This window comes from Paroedura picta, chromosome 1 (genome assembly GCF_049243985.1).
Source record: "Paroedura picta isolate Pp20150507F chromosome 1, Ppicta_v3.0, whole genome shotgun sequence".
Taxonomy (NCBI): domain Eukaryota; kingdom Metazoa; phylum Chordata; class Lepidosauria; order Squamata; family Gekkonidae; genus Paroedura; species Paroedura picta.
The window spans coordinates 140,056,158-140,077,583 of NC_135369.1; the positions used below are offsets into that span (position 1 = coordinate 140,056,158).

General features: G+C 39.6%; 1 protein-coding gene across 4 annotated transcripts in view; it reads left to right on the top strand.

The window, feature by feature from the left end:
• The window catches only part of PHIP (PHIP subunit of CUL4-Ring ligase complex), a 100,598-nt gene that overhangs the window by 18,645 nt on the left and 60,527 nt on the right, over window positions 1-21,426 (top strand). For all 4 annotated transcript variants that reach the window (XR_013225908.1, XM_077306147.1, XM_077306126.1 and 1 more), the window contains exons 5-13: window positions 8,663-8,813; window positions 9,348-9,446; window positions 14,329-14,489; window positions 15,633-15,854; window positions 16,343-16,443; window positions 17,082-17,152; window positions 18,816-18,916; window positions 19,006-19,046; window positions 20,540-20,638. Coding sequence is in view for 3 of the 4 variants with exons in the window: in XM_077306147.1 (XP_077162262.1) it covers window positions 8,663-8,813; window positions 9,348-9,446; window positions 14,329-14,489; window positions 15,633-15,854; window positions 16,343-16,443; window positions 17,082-17,152; window positions 18,816-18,916; window positions 19,006-19,046; window positions 20,540-20,638 (1,046 nt within the window). In the remaining variant the exon portion in view is untranslated. The remainder of the gene's footprint in view (window positions 1-8,662; window positions 8,814-9,347; window positions 9,447-14,328; window positions 14,490-15,632; window positions 15,855-16,342; window positions 16,444-17,081; window positions 17,153-18,815; window positions 18,917-19,005; window positions 19,047-20,539; window positions 20,639-21,426) is intronic.

Sequence of the window (21,426 nt, forward strand, 5' to 3'; positions counted from 1 at the left end):
TAAAATATTTTAGCTTTGGTCTATGACCGCAAATACTATTTTATTTTATTTATATTTGGTGAGCCCTGTGGGATTTTCAAGGCAAGAGATGTTCAGAGGTGGTATTTCTTGTATTCCTTTAAGGTCTCTGAACCATATACCAGCCTACTTAGTTTCTGACATCTGACAAGATCAGGCTAGCCTGTGCTATCCCTAACTCTTAGCCTCCTGCATATAGAGAAAGCACAGTCCAGCAGAATCCTTGGTGATTCCACAGCATTCAGCAAAGGATGATGCTTTCTCAAGGTTCTTCCTCCTTTCCTTTGTCTTCTCCCCATGACCTCTGTTTGTGATGACTCACCAAGCAGGAATGTGTTTTATATACTTCCAATAGGAAGAAGACTGGAGGAGGGTTAATGGAAAGTATCTGCTCCCCCAAGCACACAACTTAAGAGTTTTACGAGTTCAGTAAAGCAGGTAGATTGATCTTGAGCCAGGAAGGCGATGATGGAGATTTAAACTACCTCATTCATTTCAGCCAACCAAAAGCAAATGGGCTAAGTATGTAATGAAGCTTTGCTGGTGACTTGACCATTGAAGGAAGTTGCAATAGTACTTTGGGATTGTACTTGCAGGGAAGAAATAAGCTATGTAGAATGTCTCTTACAGCCTGAACTTTTCTTTTTGAACTTTTTTACCATTGAGAAACCCCTGAAACATTCCTCAGGCTTTGAAAAATCCCAGAGGTGTCGCAATAATGCAGAATATGGTTGGGAAGCATAGCTCTGCACATGCTTACTCAGGGCTCCTCTCCTTCCAACCCCCTCCAAGCTCATCATTGGCCATTTCTTTGGGGTGGGCAGGTCAACATCATGATATATGGTCATATCACCTGATAAATGTTTAACAAATTAAAATTAATTCCCACCCATTTGGGAAACCCGGGGCCATCAAGAAACCCCAGGATTTCACAAAACCCTTGTTGAGAAAGCCTGGTCTAGTGATAAACTAACCAGGGTTTAAACAAACCACTGTTTATAAGACATATTAAAATTTTAATTAATTTATGTATTTGGCTTTTGTACCCCTTTCTGCAAAATTGGCTCAGGGCAGTTTACATAGTAGCAAATAACTTTTGGGGCAGATACATTTTTTCCCTTATTAATATTTATTTTCCCTTATTTATGTGGTTTTTAAAACTTTTGAGTCAGAGGTAGACAGAATCATAACAGACAAATTGCATGTTACTGGGAAATTGTATGAAAAGAAAATTAAAAGCTTGTTTTAATTTTTCTTAAGAAGCCTGTAGAGGTGGGTATGAACCTGGAAAATGGAAGTTTGTTTAATTTGTGGGTGGTCACCAGTTGGGGGGAAGTAACAAACCTCGAACTTGCATGGACCCACCTGTATTCACGAACCTTTGGGTTTGCTTGAGTTCATTAACTGTTTAGCTGTTTCCTGGGGTGCTATGTATGTGAGATTCACTATGGAGCCCCTGACTGTATTGCCTCATTGTGGACATGGTTTCTGGATTTTGTCCAGTGTCCAGCCTTCTCTCCTTTGGCCCTGGGAGGTGGTCATCCACCCACCTACCTTCCCATGTCATGGTTTTAGAGAGCAGAAAGGTTTCCTATGAACTTAATGGATGATGACTGAAATAGGCACCGGAAGCCCCCCATGGGGTCCAAGTGTAACTACACATATGATCATGTGGATCCACAAGCTTGGAGGGGCTTGACCCACAAGCTTGGAGGGGCTTGACCCACAAGCTGGGTCAGGTGCTCTGACTTCCCACCTATTTACATGTCTACCTAAGCAACTGTCTACTTGCCTACCTAACCAACTTTCTACCTGCCTACCTATCCAGTTATTTGCCTGTCTACCTATCCAACTGTCTACCTGCCTACCTAACCTACCTGCCAACCTACACCACCATCTACCCACCTATCTAACACTTGCTGAGCACAATGACCTATGGGCACTGGACCCAGGGCATGCGGTAACAGCTACAGCACATTCTGGCCCCTCCATGCTTGTGGATCCTCCAGGTCATCCCCCCACTCTCCCCAGGAGTCATTGTGATGAACTCTGGGGCACAACGGGCAGCCGGGTAGCCAAGCAAAGGCAGAGATGCCTAACAGTCTCTGGCTGCCAAATCATAGCCAGCTGCATTTTCGGCCTCTCCTTCCTGTGGGAGGGGACAGCCACAGCTCAACCCTAACACCATCCCACCACTTCCACCACCCCTCCATTCAGTATCTCCAGAGGTTTAATCCCCAGTAATGTAGGTCGCAAACTATCGTTCATGGATGTTTGTAGTTAAACTTCCCATTGTGGCCTACAGCTCCACTCTGCCATCCCAACACTCTACCTAGAACGTGACCACTGTAGACTTATTTAACCATTGGGAGTGTTGAGTAGAGAATTCTACTCTTTCCATCAAAAGCTTTCTGTGGGGCACCCTGGATTCCATGGGAGGGAGTACTTCCCCTTAACAGGGCTATGGTTCTACTCCCCGCTGATCATCTCACCTAGATTGTGGGCACACGGGCAGATCACTGAGTGTTAGCGTCTGGATCGCCATGGCCCTCTGCCAATGCTATCCAAACTTGCCTACCTAGATGGGTTGGCATCTGCCAGAGTGGAGGCTCATCCATGGTGAGACCCAAGCTCTAATGGGTTGCCAGGACTGTTTCCATACCAAGTCCCAAAACGGTGACATTTTGAGCCCCATTGCCTCCTACCCCTTCACTCTCTCTGTGCAAAAACAAGATCAACGTACCCTGAAGGGCAGAGAACATGAGAGGCAGTCAATGGGAATAGGTAGATCATGGGGCGGTGTGAGAAGAGATCTGTAAGGACACCCCTTGGCAGATGGCAATTGAAGACTTATTTTTAAGGAATTTATGTAGAGGAAGACATTGGACTTCAACATAGGATGGCATGGAGAAAGACAAAAATTCAGAAGTAGTTGGCATGGGACCCTGAATAGTAGGGAAGTATGCCTGGAGAAAAAAATGTAAATTTGGTGCGGAAGTTGTTGGGGGACCATCTCACTAGATGAGTCTCGGGAGGGTGGTATATAAATGTAATTAATAAAAATAAATAAACTATGGACCAGTTGTCATTACAGTAGGGTGGATATGCTGCAGGTTTTGGCGGAGAATGGAGGAGGAAAGGTGGCTTGGGTCTGTATGTGGGCCTTGCAAATCCTGCATGGGTCACTGGGAATTGTTTGGAAGTGGTCCCAAATCTCTGGCTGAAACCTGGGACCCAATCGGGGACTGCAAGCTAGTGTAAGCGGCTGTGAATGAGGTCCACCACTAGTCCTCAAGAATGGGCCAAAGAATGGTTTGAGGCAGATAGAGAAATGGTGACTATTGATGTGGATGGGCTAGAGGTTCTCCAATACCCATCCTCCAATCATGTTCCTTCTCCATTAAGAGCGTGAGCAACTACTGCTCCTTGGGCTGCTTAAGGAATCACTCCTCTTTGTAGTCTGGAAAAAGACTCTACATCTGCAATGAGGAGCACTCCATGCATCCTCAACTGGCACACCACCCAAAGTAGAACTTGCAGGATTGATGGGGGAATAAATAATCAGGTAAATGACTCTGGAAGGGTGGGGAAAGTGGCAGATGAGATCCTCTCCCAAACACCTCCCAAAGTACTCCTTGACTTCTATGACCAGACTACAGAATTTCAAAAGGGGCAATGGGTATGCAGATTGAAAGGAAGGACTATGGAATGGAAGTCCTCCATAGGCAGGACCACAGCCACAAAATTTTATAAAGGGAGAGTACTTGGACCCAACATGGGAAGGGGGGGGGGACAGACAAAAGAGAATTCCAAACTGATTGCACCCTCATGTGGCAAAAGCATTGATGTGTGACTGTTTGCAAAGTGTGTTAATAGGGCATGAGCAGAGGAAAGAGGGTGGGAAAGAGAAAGCTGAGAAAATAAAAACTTGACTAGTAAAGTTGACACTACAACATTTGGATCCACATTTTTGCCCCATGGTACTGCCACGAAGGCATGGTTCTGATTTTTGTGGTGTATCTTATAGTGAGTTTTGGGTGACTGGATACAAAACCCTGAGGATCTGTGCTTTGGAACCATGTTTTTGTCCTGTGGCATGGCTACAAAGGTATGGTTCGGTGATTTTTGTGGTGTAATCTGTGGCTATTATTAGAAGAAGTGATCTTATGGTGAGTTTTTGGTGAATGGATACCAAAATCCTGAGGATTCGTGAGGATCTGACTTTTGGAACCATGTTTTTTATCTGTGGCATGGCCCTGATCAAAATCCTTGATTTTTTGTGGTGTGTCCTGTTGGTATTGATATAATAGATTATTTTAGATTGAGATTGAGGTGACTGGATGCAAAACCCCAAGGATCCATGCTTTGGAACCATGTTTTTGCCCTGTGGTGTTGCCATGAAGGCATGGCGTATACCGTGGCTATCAATAGAAGTCATCTTTGGGTGGCCCAGTGCAAAAATCATGAGGATCCATATAAACCACGTTTTTGCCCCATTGGCCTATATATAAAATCATGAGGATCCATATAAACCACGTTTTTGCCCCATTGGCCTATTATGCATGGAGGGGAAGGTCCACATTCGAGGTGGAATGGTGGCGGCTAAAAACACCGGTAATGTATGCTGGCGGCGGCAGCTGGGTGCAGAGTCAACGTATGCCGCTGAAAATGCTGTGTTAGCGAAATGCAGAAGAAAGTGGAGCTTCCCAGGCGACCAGGGCGCAACCAGAAGCAGCGCCGGAGTGGCCACGTGCATAATTGGGTAGGTCCGTGGTGTACCTCGCTTCTTCCTCTTCCGTGTTTTGCCAACCACCATTACGGCGGCCGTGCATAATAGCCACTGTGGCACCACAATGCTGTGGATGCATGATTCTTGTAGTGTTTAAGATATGGTCTATAACAGCTGTCCCCAATCCCTGGTACGGAGACCGGTACAGGTTCGTGGATCAGTCGGTACTGGGCTGCGACTCGTTCTCATCCTCCTCCCCAGCTACTGCCTCGAGGGCTACCCTGCCACTCTGCTGCCGGTTCACCTTTGGTGCTCTCCAGCGGACTCTATGGCTAGGGCTCCCCTTTGGCGTGGCACTGCGCAGCTGCTGCTGGCAGCGCCCCCCCTGGTGGGTGATGGGAAGTCAGGGGCGCTGACGGAAAAGCAAGTGGAGCAGGGGCTCAGGCAGCAGCGACGGTCCTTAGCAAAAGACCACCCCTCCCCTCCGGGCCTCAGTAAAATTGTCAAGTGTTGACCGGTCCCTGGTGATAAAAAGGTTGGGGACCACTGGTCTATAGAATGAAGGTGGCTTTATTTCATTTCAATGTAAAATTCATATGAATTCATGAGGATTCATTTGAAATCATCTAGCTCTGGCTTTTAACCACATCCTCCCAAAAGCACTTTATACAAAAGTAACTAGAAATCAGGATCTATTTGTCATCCTTCACCCCATCTCAAAAAAGAAAATTGGAAGAAAATGTTTCCAGAATTTCCCTCCCTTCAAAGACGAAAACTAAAAGACCTCTGCCTGCACTCAGCGAGGCTCCGATTGACACGCAATCAGCCTCTTGGTTGGGGGGAGTTGAATGCCAGCCAGAAATGCGCAGCTGAAGACCCACAGGTAATGCTGATGGTGCTCCTTCTCTCTAAACTTCTCACCTATCTCACAAAATTCTCTCCCTCCAAATAGCTATGTGTGTCTCCCTTTCACCCTCTCCCACTGAGAACAAGAACACAGTGAGCTCTCATTTTCATTGAAACCAAAGGGAGTACTGTTCTTGGTTTATGAGGATGTCAATCAACCTAAACAGGTAATCAGTGGAGTAGCCATGGAAACCTAAAGACAACCTTCCCAAGCCTTGTTTTTGCCAGAAGAGAGATTTTCTTGCACTTTACACACTCAACATGCATGTGCTGAGGGAGGGAACTCAGCCCCCCCAAAAGCCCGCAAATGTACACAGAGGGGTAAGGCCCATTTATAGTAATGCATGGTCATCGTGGGCATGGCCATATGAGCCTGGTTTGCCAGCCACGAACTGCCCAATTTTGTGGGTTCGTAGAGATCCATGGGTTGGGTTGTGCCCGTCTCTAATGGTGGAGACAAAATCTAGTGTGAATAAACTAATCTTTAGAGATCTTTAGTTACTTCAGCTACATTGATAACACATTTCTCTTTATATTTTATACAAAATGTTACCAAGATATAAGTATATTTCAGCATTTCTTTTGATTATTCAGAGTAAGAAACATGAAGAATAATTTTTATATTAGCCTTTTTTCATATTCATTCAAATAATGGGTTGGGTTCTATGGCTTTTCAACTGGCATGGGGAGGAGTGGACAAGCTCACATGATAACTGTGCTTATTATAATTCCATCCCCTGTGGCTTTGGATTTTTTATAGTATGAAGTGGTATAATTAGAAAAGCTGCTGTTATCCAACACTGTGCTTCACCTTTGGGGTAAATGCAGCAGTGGTACCATTCTTCCCCAGAGATGCAGAAAGGGGACAAACATGTCATTTCACTTATTTAAAAAAAATGCTATATGTACCTGGGCAGAATTTGCTGTATGTACCTGGAACAAGATTCAAAACTACTTAGGAGGGCAAAAAACCCCTCTAAAACTTAAAGAAACCTTGGAATATTTAGGGAAGCTGTTAAGTTGCAAAGGGGGACTATGTTTCTTATTATTTATTATGTACTATGGAAGCCAAGAAGTTACTGATGTTACAATTTAACCCTCAAACAGTGTAAAAAAATTATACATCTTGGTATTGGTGTTATACAGTCCCATTGTGTGGAGGTAGAAAATGTCCCACAGAAACATTGGCAGTGGCAGTAGTCATTGTGTTTGAATGAACATCCTGAGTATGGAAACATGGTTTTGTATCAGGCAGAATTTTTTTTGAGTATGCATGCCTCTCCCCTTTTGCTTTTTAAGTATTTCATGAATTCTTTATAAAGTTATGTATTTTGTCATCGTTTTGACAAATAAAAATATTTTGAACATAGGATATTTGTCCTAAAGGTTAAATAAAACCTTATAATACTAGTCATTCCTGATGTTTGCTTATAGGGTTATTTTTCTACACCAAGAATGTATTCCTATCTTTCTATGGCGAGAGAAATATATGCTCTTTGATTGTGCCAGTCTACTGGTAGCCATGGTACTTCACTTCTTTTCCAGCCCTGTAAGTTATAAAGCTGGATTTTTAAAAAACTACCCCACTGCAAAATTTATTACATTTTTGGCTTTATCTTTTTACCAGGTATGGTTTTTCATTTATAGAAAAAAAGCTAAGTAGTAAGTGATAATAGGACACTTTTTTGCTCCTCTGCAAGACACACTAAAGAGGAAATGCTTTAGAACCGCTTGTATCGGCAGTCTGCCTCCTCTCCCTCCATTTGGAGTACCGCGCCTACTTAAAAGTTGTTAGAGTGTTAATTAGCATCTCTTGTCTAGTGTCCAAAATCTGTTAGTGCATCAAGCATACAGAGAAAAAACTAACCAAATAAAGCATATTCTTCTGGTAACAGAATATTCCAGTTACTATTCCAGTTATAAAAGATTCTGAATTATTACATTTGCCATTCAAATTAAAAAAATAAAGTACATGAATTGTCAGTTTAGTTTGTTCTTGAAAGGACTAATAATTAATCATCAGTGTAAAGATATAAACATTGAACAGTAGTTCTAATCATAGATTTATGGCTATACAAATGCAAAGAGTTTTCATATGTATTCAAACAACCTACACATTTTTTTTGTACATACTGTTTTTGTACATACTGTTTGGTGAATTCCAGGAAATTGATTCCTGGTGGCAAGGTGCCTCTGATGATACAAAAAGCCTCTGTACTTTGTAAGAGCAAAAAGTTTGGTCATAAACTCATCAGATGGTTTTAAGGAAGTAGTTATTTCTCAGGTCAGCCTCTCATTTGCAGTACTGACTTACCTTACAAGTTTGTTGCAAGGATTAAAGTGGTAGTGTAATGATGTGAAATAATAACTTTAAATTCATTGATAGTATTAAAATCATGAACTTTAAATGTTTTAGTTAAAATATAAGTGTAACATCCCCCCTCCCAACAGCTGCATGTGCTGAAAAGTATAGAAAAGGTTTTATGGGGCACAAATGGAGAGAGTTTACTATAGCAATTTTAGTGCCTTTCCTTAGAGACCGCCTGTGCTTTGCAAGTAAGGCTCAAGGGATCCCTTCAAAAGCAGTATGGGCTGGATGGTGATGGTGCACCAGGAAGTATTGGCTGAATTACCAATACTTGTATTGGCTGAATTACCAATTACCCTTCATTTTCATGCAAGCTGTCTTCTGCTTCTTTTTGCTTCCTGCATTGTGTAAGAGTGAAAGGTGTAAAGTCATCCATTTCAACTTTGTTGCAGCCCATGACCTGAGCCTCCGGGGAGGGCGGTATATAAGTATGATAAATAAATAAATAAATAAATGAAGTATACATAGCATAATTTCACAGTAGCCATTGTAAGATTCAGGCTTCCTGAGAAAAGTACTAAATATCACTACTGCAAATATGAAGTATTTTTGGATGCCTTGGAATCAATGCATAGGTTTTCCTCCAGTTAACAAATTAATAGGAAAATGTTGAAGATTAACTTTTGGTTTCTTTATAATAGGTGAAATACTATAGACATTTGGCACCTGATCACTTACTCCAAATATGCCATCGACTAGGACCACTTCTCGAGCAAGAAATTCCTCAGAGCGTTCCAGGAGTACAAACATTATTAGGAGCTGGAAGACAGTCCTTGCTTCGCACAAATAAAAGTATGTTATTGTCATAAGAACCTATGCACTACTGCCTCTTCCACTACATCCTCAAAGAGTGTTGAGATCATCAGACCAAAACATTCTGTGGATCCCCAGCCCCAAAGTAGTGAGATTGACCTCGACCAGGGCCAGGGCCTTTTCTATGTTAGCCCCAGCCTGGTGGAACGGTCTACTGAAAGAAATGAGAATCCTGTGGGACTTCATCCAGTTCTTCAGGGCCTGCAAGAACTGGCTAACAGCCTGCGGGGCCTGCAAGACAGAGGCGTTCCACCAGGAATATGGTTGAGGCCAGATAGAACAACAAAATTTCTGGCCTCACTGCTGAAACTGAAGATTGGAACTGTCTTCCCCAAGGTTTTCTTGAATGGGGCAGACAAGAATGTATGCAAAGTTTTGAATGAACTTATTGTTTTTTTAAATAGTGTTTTAACTCATGTTGTCACCTGCCTGAGCTACCAGGAAGAGCAGGATACAGGAATAAATGTTATTATATTTTTTTACTTATGATTTATTTTTTATTAAAAAAAACAGGCTGCAAGCATGTTGTCTGGAAGGGTTCTGCTCTTGCGGCATTGCACTGTGGAAGACCTCCAGAGTCTCCAGTAAACTATGGAAGTCCACCTAGTATAGGTAAGAGACTTTTACTGTTTTAACAATATAAAATTCAGATTTTATAATTTATTTATCCTATACAGTTGTAATATTTGATATATTTATGGAATTTAAAAATAAGTGCATTAGTTTTCAATGAGTGAATTTGGATTGAATGCCTAGCACTTCTGCTCCTACCAAATTCTTCTAGGACATCTTAGGAAACATGCTAAGTAGACAGCACCTTGGTGGAATGAAGGAATGGAAGAAGGTGTCAGAACCTGATATTGCAAGCATCTTGGGTTAGATTGTGCTTTCTCAACCAGGGTTTTATGAAACCCCTGAAAGGGTTTCCCAAATGGGTGGGACTTAATTTTTATATATTTTAAAAAAAATGTTAAACATTTATTGGGTGATATATGGTCATATCAACCTGCCCCCCCCCCACCAAAATGGCCAGTGATGGGCCTGGAGGGGGTGGGAAGGGGAGGGGCCCTGTGTGGGTATATATATATAGCTATGCTTCCCAACTATATTCTGCACAATCATGCTACTTTTGGAGTTTCTTGAAGCCTGAAGAATGTTTCAGGGGATTCTCAACAGAAAAGAAAAGTTGGGTTAGACATCTATAGACATTTATGGGAAAATTGGGTTTTACTCAATCTCTGTGAACATTGGTGGCAGAACTTTATGTTATATATATTTGGAACTGCTGTAGTGTAGTGGTTAGCTTGATAGATTAGGACTGCAGAGACCAGTGTTTAAAACCCCTACACGTCATGAAATTTACTGGGTGACTGTGGGCCAGACATTCTCTCAGTCTTATATACCTTATGGGGTTGTTGTGAAGATAAAATATACATACATACCATGCCTTAAGCACCTTTGAGGATGTCTAAATAAATAAGTGGATGTCTCTGATTTCCCTAATTATAGAACAGCTAGCTGGATAATTAACATTAAGCATGAAAAAGTTAAAGGATACATCATTGTAGCAACCAGACATGCGGTATTCCACAAAAGCTGTTTCTTCAATCTTGGGAAATGCTTTTCAGGGTAGAGGAATTTTTCAAGTATGGCTTGCAGCCAGCTTTTACTTTCATTTTTAGTAGAAGCTGTTCTGTGTTTCAAAGAACGATTGTCTTTGGCTGTTTCCGCTTCCCTTACCCTGCTCATCAGCCAGAGAAAGAAAACAGACAGAACCCCATTTTGGCTCTGTATTTTGTTAACTATCAAGTGATAATAGAGAGGAGTTTTTTTTAAGGCATTTCCTACCAACTTCCACTGAAAACCTTTGTCAGAACCAGTCAAGAAGTATTTTAATGCTGACTCGGATCATAATGCAGTCCACTTAGAATATTTACCCAGGATTTAATGGGGTTTACTCTCAGGCAAGTATGCATAGGATTACAGCCATAAACATGGAACTGCCTTACACAGAACCAGACTTCTGGGCCATTCAGCTCAGCTTTTTCCATTCTGATTGAAATGTTGTGCAGTATTTATGACTGGTTGTTGCATTCCCGACTCTCTGCTATAAACTCTATTTAAGTAAAGTTCCTTATAGTCTGCAATACTATCTAATCAAGACTTGTGGTACATCTGCTAATCTTTAGCAGCTAACGTTTGGTTGGAGTGGGGATAGGGACCATATCACTTTAGTCTTAGTTCAGTTATATTGGCTCCCAGTTTGTTTCTAGGCCCAGTTCAAGGTGCTAATATTGACTTTTAGAGCCCTGTATGGTTTGGTATCAGCATCAAGGACCTTCTACTCACAAACTAACTTCCCTAACCAATACAGTCATCTGCCACTTTGGGTACCCCTGCTTTTGTTGTGGCACAACATCATTGAAATCCCTCTTCAGGGAGTCTGTCCTCTTCTATCAACTTTTGTTCTATTTAGTGTTCCCTCAGAGTTTCTTCCTTCGTTCTTTGTTTTATTGTATATATATGTTTTTAGTTTTAGGGTATTTTTTAAAAGCTGGAAAACCAGCGTTTATTGAGCTTTTTATAAAGAAAGAAAAACAAAAGAAAAATACAAAAAAGAGCATTAAAAACATAAATTACAATATACGTTGCTGTTCATCTAATACATTAGCTAACTGACTGTCCAAATAATCCGTGTAGTAACTCCAGAGTCCTGAAATTCATCTATGGGTTGATTGTTTATTAGGCTTGTAAGCTTTGCCATTTGAGCCAATTCCCCCAATTTCTCAAACCAGTCAGACACTTCGGAAGTATCCTGAAGTTTCCAAAGTCTTGCAGCCACCATCCAGGCTGCTGTCATTGTGTGAAAATAGAAATCGCCAGCTTTTCTGGGAGTATTATCAGCTAGTGCACTTAATATGATAAATTCAGGACAAAGAGGAAATTTAATCCTCAACATTGCTTCTAAAATATCATAAATTTTAATCCAAAATTTCTGGATTTTTGTACAAGTCCACCACATATGATAGAAGGAACCAACCTTCTCCTTACATTTCCAACATTTTATATTTGAATTTCCAGACATTTTACCCAACAACTTAGGAGTTACATACCATCTATAAAACATTTTATACCAATTTTCTCTTAGCAGCTGACCTTTTGTACGTTTTCCCCATTTTATTCCACAATAATTCTCATTCCTCTGACAAGATAGTACGATTCAAATTCAACATCCATTTCACCATACAGTTTTTAACTTGCTCAGTCTTAGTATCATACTTTAACAATAATTTATGTATCTGGCCCTGCAAGCGGGGCTTCCTTTGAAATAGTATCTTTTCAAAATCAGTTAAGACTGTCCCAGATTGAGTTTGACATATACCTGGCTACAACTTGGTGATATTCCAACCAAGTTATATCAATGCCTTCTTGGTTAAAATTGTAGCTTTTCATTTTTCCTGTAGTAGCTAAAATGCCTTTGTACTTAAAACAGCCCATACATGGGAGATTTTTAACCATGATATGCTCAGTATAAGTCTCTGTTTGTATTTTTCCCAAATACTAATTAGGTTCCTGGCCCAGAAATTTAAAATAGTTCTTTTTCCCCCTTTTAATCAAGTGGCCATAAGAGGCCTTGCAGTCCTTTTCCTAGGCCGATTTTATCAAAAGTCCAATCTCTCGACTGTGGATCCATAATCCAGACTGCTATCCAAAATATTGCTGCTGCATGGAAGTAGAGCTTGAAACTGGGAACATTCTGTCCATTTCTCGTCTTGTCATCCTGCAGTTTTTTGAAGTCCACTCTTCGTCTCTTATTATTCCATATGAACTTATTTACCATGCTTTGACACTTACGTAGCTATGATCTTATAGTTTATTTGAATTGGAATTGAATTGGAATTGGAATGATTGGTAAAACACTCATTTTGATAGTTGCCATGCGAGCTGACCAGGAAATATTTAATTTTAACCACCTTAAAAGATCTTTGTGAATTCTTTTCCATAGTGGGATATAATTGTTTTCGTATAACTGTTCTAGTTTTTTATCCAGAACAACTCCCAGATACTTTATTTTATCCAGATTAACTTCACACCTGCTTTTCTGCTTTGTCTCTTGGGTTAATTGTTCTGAGACTCCCTAGACCCATATTTTGGTCTTTGAGCAGTTTATTTTATTTCCAGTATAATGGCCAAAGGCCTTTAGTATATCAAATAAACATGACATGGAGCTTTCAGGATTGGATAGCATCAAAACCACATAATCTGCATAACTCCACATCTTAAAATCAAACCTGTCAATATGAAGTCCAGGAAGATCCATCCTAGCCTGTAGTTTTACTGCCACGGTCTCTAAGACCAGGTTGAATAGTAATAGGGAGAGAGGGCATCCTTGTCTAGTGCCCTTCATTCTCAGAATTTTTTGAGATGTGAGCATTCCACTTACTAAAATTCTGTCTTCATGCTTAGAATATATTTGCTGAGATTTTCTCTCCATAGTTCACTGTTTGTAGCATTGTGAATAAATAGCCATTGAACATTATCAAAAGCTGTTTCTGTGCCTAAGAAGATAAACACCGTAGGTTGTTGTGACTTCTGAACATGGTCCATCACATTAAGCACAAATTAAATATTTTTTTAGTTTTTTGATAATTTGGTTATGTTTGTGAACCACCTTTGTGGGCCTGATTGGATAGAAAGATGTAAATTTTGTAAATACGTAAGTAACCTTTTGCTTCAAATGGAATACATTAGCTAGATAAGTGGAGGTTCTTTTCCTTAGGATGAATCATAGAAACAGAATCATAGAGTTTGAAGGGGCCATACAGGCCATCTATTCCAGCTCTCTGCTTAATGCAGGATCAGCCTAAAGGATCCAAGATAGGTATCTGTCTAGCCACTGCTTGAAGACTGCTGGTGAGGGGGAGTTCACCACCTCTCTAGGCAGTTGATTCCACTGCTGAACTACTCTGACTGTGAAAATTTCCCCCCTGCTTTCTAGCCAATATCACTTTGCATGTAGTTTAAACCCATTATTGTGGGTCCTGATCTCTGCTGCCAACAGCAACCTTTCCCTGCCCTCCTCCAAGTGACAACCTTTCAAATACTTAGACAGCAATCCTGTCCCCTCTCAGCCTCCTCTTCTCCAAGCTTATTCCCAAGACCCTCAGCCATTCCTCATAGGGCTTAGTCCGTAGGCCTCAGACTTGCCCCTCCTACCATTAATAGTACTGTCTATTTCCCAGCATTAACTTTGAGTACTGAAAGTCTTTGAGTTGCCTAAAGATGTACTTGCATTGCTCTTTTACTCTGAGCTTGGAAACTACAGAGAACTATTTAGTAGAACTTCAAAACAGCTAGTGGTGGGGTCCTTACTTAATTTTATGTGTAGGTATGAGAGGTACTTATTACAGCTGCTTACATTACTAGTTCTTCCTTTCAGGACATGCTTGTGAATGTGATGAAACAAGTCTAAACACTTCTGCTTTTTTGCCAGCTGAAACTCTCTTTTCAAGAAAGCTAAATGGAAAATACAGACTTGAACATCTGATTCCAACTGCTATTTACCAGCACATGAAGATGCACAAGCGAATCCTAGGACATCTGTCTTCAGTATATTGTGTAACATTTGATCGAACAGGGAGACGGATATTTACTGTAAGTGAAATTTATATTTTGGTGTTCTTGTAGTATCCTGACTACTGTGGCAAAGAGCAGATAGATCATGGCAGAAACTCTTTAGATTGCCAGGAAGTTGACTACATTAATGGTCTTTACCTCAGTGTCAGAGCTGGGATAAAAATCTGTTACACTTAATATTTCTGGTAAGGACTTGGAGGAGGAACATGGTCTCATGGTTTAAGTGCCACCAGTGTTTATTCCTTAATTGCATGGTTAAAGGAGAATGATAAAAATCACTTTCTTAAAATAATATAGACAACCCAGCAAATAGTTTCAGTAGACAAATGCAGCTCCTAGTATTAATTTGTGTAGCCATAAATAACTGCTTCCGAAAAACTTAAGAGAAAAAAGGAACAAGGTACAAGGATGAGAGTTTTATTGAATTTTCATCCTACTTCCGATAAATCCTTGCCCCTTTTTTCTCCTATCTGCTGGCATGGCCTTATCACCTTCCTGTTCCAAAGCATTTAGCCATCATTTAAATAATGTGTTAATGTAACCGTTTTTATGATTCTTATCTGAACATTAGTTTTTAAAAGTTAATGTGTGTATTGTAAGCCAGAGGGCTTTTAAAATTGAAGTTGAAGAGAACTACATTTTTGGAAAAAGCCCTATATTCAGGTTAAACTTTTGGACTTGTAAAAGAAACAGAGACCTAAGACTTTGCTATTGTGACATGGGTGTAAGCTCATGCAAAATGAGACTTTCCTGCCCTCTCTTCACCAATACAGTCTTTTGCCCACTGGATTCTCTGTGGCTGCACATGAAAAGGAGGGAGTTTTCTAGATTGGTATAATGTGCTGGTGATGAGCTGCAGTTGTGTGGGTGGCAGTGAATCAGTGGAAATAATAGACAAGACTGTGTGCAAGCAGAAGTCTTTTTTAGGGCCCTCTTTAGATTCAAACTGATGTATAGAATCATAGAGTTGGAAGGGGCCATAAAGGCCATCTAGTCCAACCCCCTGCTAACGCAGGATCAGCCCTAAGCATCCAAGAAAAGTGTGTATCCAACCTTTGCTTGAAGACTGCCAGTATCTTTCAAAGAGTATTGTAGGCTAGCTAGCTTGTGTGCTATGAAATGGCAATTAGAAAATGTTTGTGGTGATTTATCTATTTTTAGGGTTCCGATGATTGTCTTGTGAAAATTTGGGCAACAGATGATGGAAGATTGCTCGCTACTTTAAGAGGACACGCAGCTGAAATATCCGATATGGCTGTTAATTATGAGAATACCATGATTGCTGCAGGAAGTTGTGACAAGATGATTAGAGTGTGGTGTCTCCGAACATGTGCCCCTTTGGCTGTTTTGCAAGGCCACAGTGCATCCATAACATCACTACAAGTAAGTCTGGTTCATTCTGTGAGGGCATAGCAGAAAATTATGGCAAACAAATTAATATGGATCTTTAGAAAAATAGAAAAGCTGATCCCTACACTAAGAAGTTTGTGTTCTTGTGTACTGCAACATAACTCTAGGTGGATATATTTATAAGTTCTCTGTATGGATTATTTTGCATCTTATGTTTGAGGTAATACAGGCTTTAACTTAAATAGGGTAAAAAAGGACAGATAATTATAGTTGTATGGGCATAGGGAAGTTTGTATGTGTATGTATGTAAGAAGAAACTGGATTGAGGGGGAACACAGATTTGTGCCTTCACTATAGAGCTTTCTGGCATTTCTTATATTTTATGTGTGATTATAACTGCATTTTAATAGCAGTAATTATGATCGGAATTTCCATATATAAGTGACCAGTCACTTTCTTTGCGTGCTAAAATTCAAAGAAATGTAAAATCATTGTGTGTGTTTGTGTTTGTTTTTTTGTAGTTTTCCCCACTCTGCAGTGGATCGAAGCGATACCTGTCGTCAACTGGGGCAGATGGCACAATATGTTTTTGGTTATGGGATGCGGGCACACTTAAAATAAAGTTAGTTTCATTCTTGCATGTTTTTGAACATAATTGTGAAAAAATTCAGAGACATTTAAAAACATTGTAATGCTTTGAGATCCTTTTTCTGTTACTAGAGCTGGTTTCTAAGTTATGCTGATTTGTCAGTAGTAGAAAAAAGTGGCAGTGTATCAAGCAGCCCTTGGAAAATCTTTGACTCCCTAAAGCTGAAGAGGTTTTATTTAGGCTAAAGTAATAGTAAATCACTGAATCTCAGTCTCCATTAGGAGAGATTGGTATATTTAGGGTGAATAAAATCAGAGGTGTTTAAAAATTCCTACTCTTTTTTTGAAGTTGTTAAATTAGTGTGTGTGTTTATATTTTCTTAGCAAATTAGGTTGACTGAAATTAGTGACACTTTTCTTCCTTCTGTTTGTATATAAAGAAATCTCTTTATACCTGAGAACTTTAGATTCAGGCAGCTTCATTAGAGAACACTGCCTATAAGTATTTGTATTTTTTTCCCCTAATGTTAAAAGAAACTTGTACTCTTTTTTAATTCCAAAGTATCTTCTGTGAGAAGACTAAATTGTGTCTATGTCTAATCTTTTTATTGCTGAGCTGTTGACTTGGTTGTTTTTATGTATCTGAATTTTTTTCTTTTTTTAACCTTGTAGTCCAAGACCAACAAAGTTTACTGAGCGGCCAAGGCCTGGAGTTCAGATGATATGTTCTTCTTTTAGTGCTGGTAAAGCCCCTCTTCCTTGACCTCTTTGAATATTAGTAACTGTTGGAACTTAATGAAAAAATGATGACTTTATTATGAAATTATTTTAATAATTACTGCTTCAAGGACTGATGTTGTTATTTTTAAATTTTATGCATTAGTTGCGTGGTTTGATTTTTTTTTACTTTTATGAGCATTTTAATACAAAATCCATGCAAAATATAATATAATAATGCAACCTCGTTCCCCCAAAGAAAACCTGCAAAAATTTGCCCAATACATTACTCTGGAAGTTCTAAATCAAGGATTGTTAACTTTCCCTTCAATAAGATCTGTTTCTGAGTAAAAATAAATCTCAGCAGGGGAAAAAATACTCTGATTTATCACCTACACTCATCTCTGTGCATGCAAACAGATATTATATATATTTCCTGTTACTATAAGAAATTTGCCTCCTTGTAGTTTTGTTCTGTCCTAGAAACAAACAAAGAGCACCATAAATGAGGCTATTAGCTAAGTGGCTCAGAAAAATCCTATGAGATACTTTAAAAATCTACTGGATATTTTCATGCAAGTACAAATAAACATGTTATAGTACTTTCCTAAGAGAAAGTAAATACTGTGGTATTGTATAGTAAAACCAATGTCAAAGCTCAAATGAAGATAATTGTACTTAGTTTTAAGACAGAGAAACACATTTCAGATAGCTGTGATATTCTGAAAATTTAAACAGTTATTACCATTGTAAAAATAAAAAGCCACTGATTCCCAAGAAAATAAAAAAACTGTAATACCCTTTATTGAGACCAAGCAAATTAACACAAAACACTGTGGCTTTTCAAGCTCACTGAACTGTTACTCATGCTGGTTATTACAAAATATATAAAAGAATGGTAGAAAGAGGAATTCTCAGGCCAAGATGTTCAGGTCTGATATTATAGACATCCTTTGTGAGATGGCAGCAGGTGGTCAGGTTTTTCATTTTGTTGCCAAGATGTAGTGTGATTCCTAACTGTCCTTTTTGCAGTGCAGCTCACTGAACACCCTCCCCCTTCCAGTTTCAGATGTTCAAGTAGCAGAGCCCCGTGCCCCTAACTGGAGCCAGATGAACTCTTTCCTCACTTGGGGAAACACTTTCCATTCTTGTTCTCTTTCACTGTCATTTGGCAAATCAGAATGAAAGCAGAGCTAAGGGCATCATGCAGAAATCTGTCAGGTCATTTGATTTAGCCTCCTTCAGTCTTCTTAGTTTTCTAGGGGCTGAATGAATTACTCTTCAGCAGTTGGTGGGCTGCTGCTAGCTTGTGATCTGTAAGTTGGAGAGCCAGGTTCTAGACATAACGAAGAATGACAGTGGAACCCCTCAAGTTTCACACTAAGCAGCAGCTTTCTTAACCCTCAGTGTATCATGCCTGTATCCTCTGTCATTTTTGAATTCTTAATAACTGAAATATGTAGGATCATATGCTGATTAGGAATTATCTACAATTTTCTTGTGTTTTGAAAAGAAATACAGGTTTAGATAGCTGACAAGTGATTAGAAGGCAGCTGTTTTTAGTATTTTAGTATTGTTTAGTCACAAACTGTACATTGCGGCAAATATCGGATGCTAAATTATAAGATTGTCAGATTATTAAACTGAGTAGTCTTGTGATAACACTTGCTTTCTTCTTGCTGTTCATAGGTGGAATGTTTCTGGCCACTGGAAGTACAGACCACATCATTAGGGTTTATTACTTTGGATCAGGTCAGCCAGAGAAGATATCAGAGTTGGAGTTTCATACTGTAAATACCTCTCAAAATTGCTTAGCTCTTTGTTTGAAATGCATTGAAATTGGATAGTCATATTGTTAATTTTTTTCTTGTTTATGTAGGACAAAGTGGACAGCATTCAGTTTTCTAACACTAGTAATAGGTAAGGAACTAATTTTTGCATAACTTCAATGTATCCCCCCCATGCTGTATTAGCGTAAGAATATTAAAAATGCTTATGGTGCAAGTGAGTGATTTAGCATAACAGATATGTCTTGGCCTAGTTAAACCTGTTCAACAAACTATTCATTTTGTGACTCAGAGTCTGAATATAAGTGGAAAGGGTGTGTGCTTTGAAAATAAGTTTGATCTCATGAATTTCAATAGTATTCAATATTGAATGCAAGCAATCCCTTGGTCTGGCTTACCAGATAATGTTTATGACAGCACTTAAGTTACAGTCATGGAACACCCCACTGCTGTTAGCTGCTTCTGATCCAAAAATGGATAAGCATTGTGAGATGAACATTTACTGTCAATTATACCCATCCAAAGTGAAAATTTTAATTGGCCCACTCTGCTTTTGCTGCCTTATATTTATTTTAAACACCATATAGAAAAAGTGTGTATAGGGATTTTAATTATATATGTGCACAAAAACTTTTGCTAGTGAGACTTTCATACCCCTGTGAATTTAAGCTGAGAAAAGCACTCGTGCTGTATTTTGACTTGGATCCCACCAAAAATTCCCTTTTTTGGTGGGGGGGGGCACTTTTCACATATTCCTTCCTCATGTTGCAGACATCATTTCCCCCCTCATTCTATACCTGGGATTTCCTGTTCCCTCAGGAGCATCATTTTGGTCTACAGCACATGAGGGAAGTGAATTTCAAATGATACTAATATTTCCAACAGCAGGACTTCCAGTAGATTCAAACCTTTGTGTGTTAATAGTTAAATATATGTACATGATTTCATATAAGGTACAAAGTGTTGTATCCAAAAAAGAAAATTTTATATGTCACAAATAATTAAATAGTCTAATTCTATCTTAAGACTATATCAATTTTATAAATTATCCTAACTAAAATATTTCCCCCTTTTTCTGCCTCCCAACACCCCCGTTGCAAGGAGCCTGAGTTTCTGCTACTTGATCCTATCATATTCCATGTTTCTTTATGGTCCCTTTCTTCCAGCAACATTACTGAACATCCCCCCCCCCCCATACTTAATCCTCGATTGATGTCCCTCCTCTGAAAACTTTCACTTACAGTCTTGGACAAAGGATGTATTGCAATACTGATAGCTGTTGCTTTTCAGAATTTCATGAGCTACCAATGCAATCAGGTCACAGGCTTTCCTTAACAGTTTTGTTGATAGGGTCTTCATTGCTAGTGAATGAATGGAGGTATTTTGAAAGGGGAGCTTCATAAGGATTATAAATGAATATAGGAAGGTGGATAACTGCACTCAATTCTATTTCCATAGCTCTTTGTGCATGTTGTGCATCTTGTATCTAAAACTGATAGTTTAGGGTTTGTGTAAATTTTGTAAGAATTGAACACCACAAAAAGACTGCAGCCCGCCCTGTAATGAACCAGTCACACATGAAACCAAAAATCTTCTCTGAAAGACATGAATGTCCTTTTCTATTAGGTTTGTTAGTGGAAGTCGTGATGGCACAGCACGCATTTGGATGTTCAAGAGAAGGGAATGGAAGAGCATTTTGTTAGATATGGCTACTCGTCCTGCAGGGTAAATCTGTTTTTGTTTGTTTGTTTTGTTTTTTGTAATTTGCTTGCGTTCTGTTGGAAGTTTGAAACTCTGCTCATTATGCTTGCTTCATTTGAAAGACAAAACAGAGCTACTTCTACCTTTTAGTGGTGTTTAGAGTCCATGTGACTTATAGCAGAGACTTACATTTATTTTATCTGTGAACTGCTTTTTAATTCTGTACAGAAAGATGTATAGAGTCCTGTAGAGAGAATTATTATCTTTCCCAATCACTTCTAGGACAGAAGATTTCTTGGTTGAAAGAGCTCTTTGGTTTTTTGGTGGGCTCTAGACCTGATATCTAGCCAGTGCCATTCGACATGTAGTTTAAACCCATCATTACGGGTCTTATCCTCTGCTGTTAACCGGAACCTTTCCCTGCCCTCCTTGAAGTGACAACCTTTCAAATACTTAAAGACAATAATCATGCCCCCTTTCAACCTCCTCTTCTATAGGTCGAACATTCTATAGAAGTCAAAGTGACTAAGCTACGAGAACATTCTATCGCACACTTATGAGGGCATATGAGATGGAGATGAGAGTGGCAAAACGTGAATTTTTTGCTGTGGAAATCACGTTTGCGAACTCTCGTCTGGCCCAATTATTTAGGGTAGTTAGATCCCTTACCGCCCTTGAGGGGTGCCAAAATAGTAGTCAATTGGAACTTGACTGTGAGGCATTAGCGAGCTATTTTGCGGATAAAATCTTGTCACTCCGCCGTGACCTTCCTGCCACAGTTAATACAGTAAATGAACTGTTGGCCGCCTTTG